This window comes from Quercus robur, chromosome 11 (genome assembly GCF_932294415.1).
Source record: "Quercus robur chromosome 11, dhQueRobu3.1, whole genome shotgun sequence".
Classification (NCBI taxonomy): domain Eukaryota; kingdom Viridiplantae; phylum Streptophyta; class Magnoliopsida; order Fagales; family Fagaceae; genus Quercus; species Quercus robur.
Genome location: NC_065544.1, coordinates 43914581 through 43919439, shown reverse-complemented (window position 1 = coordinate 43919439; position 4859 = coordinate 43914581). Strand labels below are relative to the sequence as shown.

Here is a 4859-nt window from a genome sequence, read left to right as displayed (position 1 = left end):
GTGGGATAATATAATTGATCCAACCCCACCATTTGAAAAGCCCACTCAGAGTATTTGGGACCCTACCCAAGAGTTTTATGTGGGCTTGCTTTTTGCCGATAAGGATGAACTACAAGCTGCTGTTAAACGCTATCACATCAAGAGGAACCAAACATTTTGTGTAAGAGAGTCAAATCCAGAATGTTGGTCTGTAAGGTGCAAAAATTGTTCTTGGCGTCTTCGAGCATGCTTCCGGGCTACATATGGGTTGTTTGAGGTTAGGAAGTACAATGGTCCACACACATGTACAGAGTCTACGCTCACACAAGATCACGAGCAATTAGACACCCATGTTATTGAGAAAGAGTTGAGGGATGTTGTCAAAAATGATCCAACCATAAAGATTGCTTCACTTCAACAGACTCTTTACAATAAGTACCAATACAGGCCTTCTTATTTCAAGGTGTGGGAGGCAAAAGAGAAAGCAATTGGTAGAGCGTTTGGTGATTGGGACAAATCTTACCAATTATTGCCAAAATGGTTGAAAGCTTTGACTGATTCAAACCCGGACAGCAGGGTTATTTGGAGAACATTACCTGCTACTATGCCAGGCTGTGCGATATTCGAGAGAGTGTTCTGGGCTTTTGGTCCATCAATTGAAGGTTTTCAACATTGTAGGCCAGTGATTAGTATAGATGGAACTTTCCTATATGGTAAGTATAAAGGTACGTTACTGATTGCATCAACTTGGGATGGTGACAACAGACTTTTTCCACTTGCCTTTGCCATTGTGGAGAAGGAAACTGATGATAGCTGGTATTGATTTTTGCGTTGTATTCAGATTAATGTCACTAATCGAGAAGGGTTATGTGTCATATCTGATCGTCATCCTGGTATAATGGCAGCGATACGAACTATATGTCAATCAACACGTTGGTATCATCGTTTTTGCTTTCGCCATGTGGCTAGCAATTTCAATCAACAAATTGGGAATAAAAACTTGAAGGCTATGGTAATGTGGGCAGGCATGGAGAATCAGTTACGAAAGTATCAAATCACCAGGGATAGAATTACTCAATTAAGTGCAGATGGTGAGAAGTATTTAAGGGAAATGCCGGTGGAAAAGTGGACGTTAGCATACGATGGTGGACATCGTTATGGGGCAATGACCACAAACTTGTCTGAAAGCTTCAATGGAATTCTAAAGAGTGCTAGAAATCTGCCCATAACTGCATTAGTTGAACTTACATACTATCGTTGTGTCGCCTACTTTGCCGATCGGTATACTAAGGCATGTGCAGAGGTTACTGCCGGTGAACGCATTACAGCCTATGCAAAGAATAAATTCAATAAATGGGAAAAAAAGGCACCAAAGCATTCAGTTACCGTGTTCAGTCATGAAGATGGTCTGTTTGAAGTCAGAACACCAATAAACCCTAACTCTGCATATAGGGGTAATCATCGTCATGAGGTAAATTTGAGGCAGAACACTTGTAGTTGTCAAAAATGGCAGGTTTATAAGATTCCGTGCTCACATGTCATTGCCGTGTGTAAATATCAAGGCATCTCTGCAATGCGATATATCGACTGTTGCTACCATTTGGAAGAACAAGTTGCTTGTTATGCACCTAGATTTCGCATAGTTCGGGACAGTGTACATTGGAATGAGCCTAATTTCCCGATCTTGTATCCTAATGTCAAGTTGCGCCGTGAAAAAGGTCGACCAAGAACAACTCGGCTTCGAAATGAAATGGACGAAGGGGCAGAGCATCAACCAAGGCCATTGTGTAGTCTTTGTAGGCAAGAAGGCCATAATAGAAGAACATGCCCCACTCGAACTGTGGCTGGCTCCACTAGTGGCTAAACTGAATGACCCAACATAAGTATTCAATCTACTTCAATGGATTAGTTGGACTGTTGTTTTTTTTTTTTTTTTTTTAATTATGTTTTTAGGAGTTGGACCATATTGTTAGTTTGTATTATTTGAAAGAACATGGTACTAATTCCATATGCTATGATGTTTTCTAGCACTGCAAGTTAGATTGGGGTGTAGGTTTATTTATTTTGTGTCTGTGTGTGTCTATATATTGAGATGAGGAGTAGACAAAAAAGAATCATGTTGGAGATGAGACGAGGAGCAGACAAAAAAGAATGGAGATGAGGTGAGATGAGATGAGGAGTAGACAAAAAAGAATCACATTAAAGATTTAGGTGTGGCAAAATATATTTTTTGCAGAGAATAAAAATCAAATGAGATGAGGAGTTGAGGTGATTGGTTGATTGAATCTTTGTCTTTTTTGGTTTACTTTCTTTGCTTTTTTTTGTTTACAACGTACATGTAAATGTAAGAATCTATGTACTTTCTTTGTTTTTTTTTTTAAAGCGTGCACATCAATCATTTTTTTTTTTCCGTAGTGTAAGAATATATGTACTTTCTTTGCTTTTTTGGTTTACTGTGTACACATCAATAATTTTTTTCTTCTATATTGTAAGAATCTAGGTACTTTCTTTACTTTTTTTGGTTTATAGTGTGCACATCAATCATTTTTTCTTTTCTATGGTAAGAATCCGTACTTTCTTTGTTTTTTTCGTTTACAGCGTGCACATCAGTCATTTTTTCATTCTATAAGAATCTATGTACTTTTTTTTGTTTTTGTTTACAGCGTGCATTTTAGAAAAAGATTCAATGTACCAGTGTACTTGAATCTATCCTTATCTATTTCTAAAAGAACGTGACAAACCAAACTGGTTCAGTCAAAAATATATTGAAAGAATAATATGCGTACTTTTTTATATCTCTCTCCTCTATTTTGGCAATACCATTGCCACAATTCTTTTTTTCTCACATTTTCAGCAATTAGATTGTCACAAAATTTTTTTTCCTATTTCGACAATACCATTGCCACAATTAATTTGTCACAAATTTTTTTCCCCCTATTTCGACAATACCATTACCACAATTTTTCTTCTTTTTTTTTTCCCACAATTTCAGCAATGGCACTGCCGAAATTGGGAAATTATTTTTTCCCACATTTTCGGCAATCCAATTGCCGTTTTCTCTCCTTTTTATTTTTAATCCTTTTGTACTTTTTTTTTTCTCACATTTACGGCAATGCTATTGCCGTAATCCTTTTCTCCTTTCTTTCCCACAATTTCAGCAATGGCACTGCCGAAATTGAGGAAAAATTAAATAATTTCCTCCTATTTCGGCAATAGCGTTGCCGTAAATGTAAAAAAAAAAAAAAAAAAAAAAAAAAAAAAAAAAAAAAAAGAGAGAAAACAGCAATGGCATTACCGAAATTGTGGGGGAAAAAAAAAAATTTTTTTTACTCCACAATTTCGGCAATGGCATTACCGAAATTGTGGAAAAAAAAAATTTTTTTCCTAAAAAAATTTTCCCCCACAATTTCGGCAATGTCATTACCGAAATTGTGGGGGAAAATTTTTTTTTTTTTCCCACATTTTCGGCAATCCCATTGCTGTTTTCTTTTTTATTTTTTTATTTATTTATTTACATTTACGGCAACGCTATTGCCGAAATAGGGGAAAATTATTTAATTTTTCCTCAATTTCGGCAATCCCATTGCTGTTTTCTCTTTTTATTTATTTATTTACATTTACGGCAACGCTATTGCCGAAATAGGGGAAATTATTTTTCCGCAATTTTTATTTATTTATTTACATTTACGGCAACGCTATTGCCGAAATAGATATTTCCTCCTATTACGGCAATGGGATTGCTGTAATCCTTTTCTCTTTTTCTTTTTCTTTTTTTTTTATTTTTTATTTACATTTACGGCAATACCGAAACAGGGGAAGTTTTTTTTTCCTATTTCGGCAATGGCATTACCGAAATTGTGGCATTACCGAAATTATGGAAAAAAAAAAAAATTTTCCTCCACAATTTCGGCAATGGCATTACCGAAATTGTGGGGAAATAAAAAAAAAAAAATTTCCTCCACAATTTCGGCAATGGCATTACCGAAATTGTGGGGAAAAAAAAAAAATTTCCCCAACAATTTCGGCAATGGCATTACTGAAATTGTGGGGAAAAAAATATTTTTTTTTTTTCCTAAAAAAATTTTTCCCCCACAATTTTGGCAATGTCATTACCGAAATTGTGAGGGAAAAAAAAAAAAAATTTCCCCACAATTTCGGTAATGCCATTACCGAAATTGTGAGGGAAAAATTTTTTTTTTCCACATTTTTGGCAATCCCATTGTTGTTTTCTCTTTTTTATTTATTTATTTATTTATTTACTTATTTATTTATTTACATTTACGGCAACGCTATTGCCGAAATAGGGGAAAATTATTTAATTTTTCCTCAATTTCGGCAATCCCATTGCTGTTTTCTCTTTTTATTTATTTATTTACATTTACGGCAACGCTATTGCCGAAATAGGGGAAATTATTTTTCCAAATTTTTTCCCAATTTTTATTTATTTATTTACATTTATTTACATTTACGGCAACGCTATTGCCGAAATAGATATTTCCTCCTATTACGGCAATGGGATTGCTGTAATCCTTTTCTCTTTTTCTTTTCTTTTTATTTTTTATTTTTATTTTTTATTTACATTTACGGCAATGGTATTGCCGAAACAGGGGAAATTTTTTTTCCCTATTTCGGCAATCCCCTTATTTCGGCAATAGCGTTGCCGTAAATGTAAATAAATAAATAAATAAATAAATAAATAAAAAGAGAAAACAGCAACGGGATTACCGAAATTGTGGGAAAAAAAATTTTTTTTTTTCCTCCACAATTTCGGCAATGGCATTACCGAAATTGTGGGGAAAAAAAAAATTTCCCCAACAATTTCGGCAATGGCATTACCGAAATTGTGGGGGGAAAAAAAAAATTTTGGTTATTCTCTCTCC

At 34.8% G+C, this 4859-nt stretch overlaps 1 protein-coding gene across 1 annotated transcript; it reads left to right on the top strand.

Moving 5' to 3' along the window:
- Positions 1-877: 877 nt before the first annotated feature.
- Positions 878-1843, top strand: LOC126705082 (uncharacterized). The gene has a single exon (XM_050404035.1). The coding sequence runs from the start codon at positions 878-880 to the stop codon at positions 1841-1843; it is 966 nt and encodes a 321-aa protein (XP_050259992.1).
- Positions 1844-4859: the final 3016 nt, after the last annotated feature.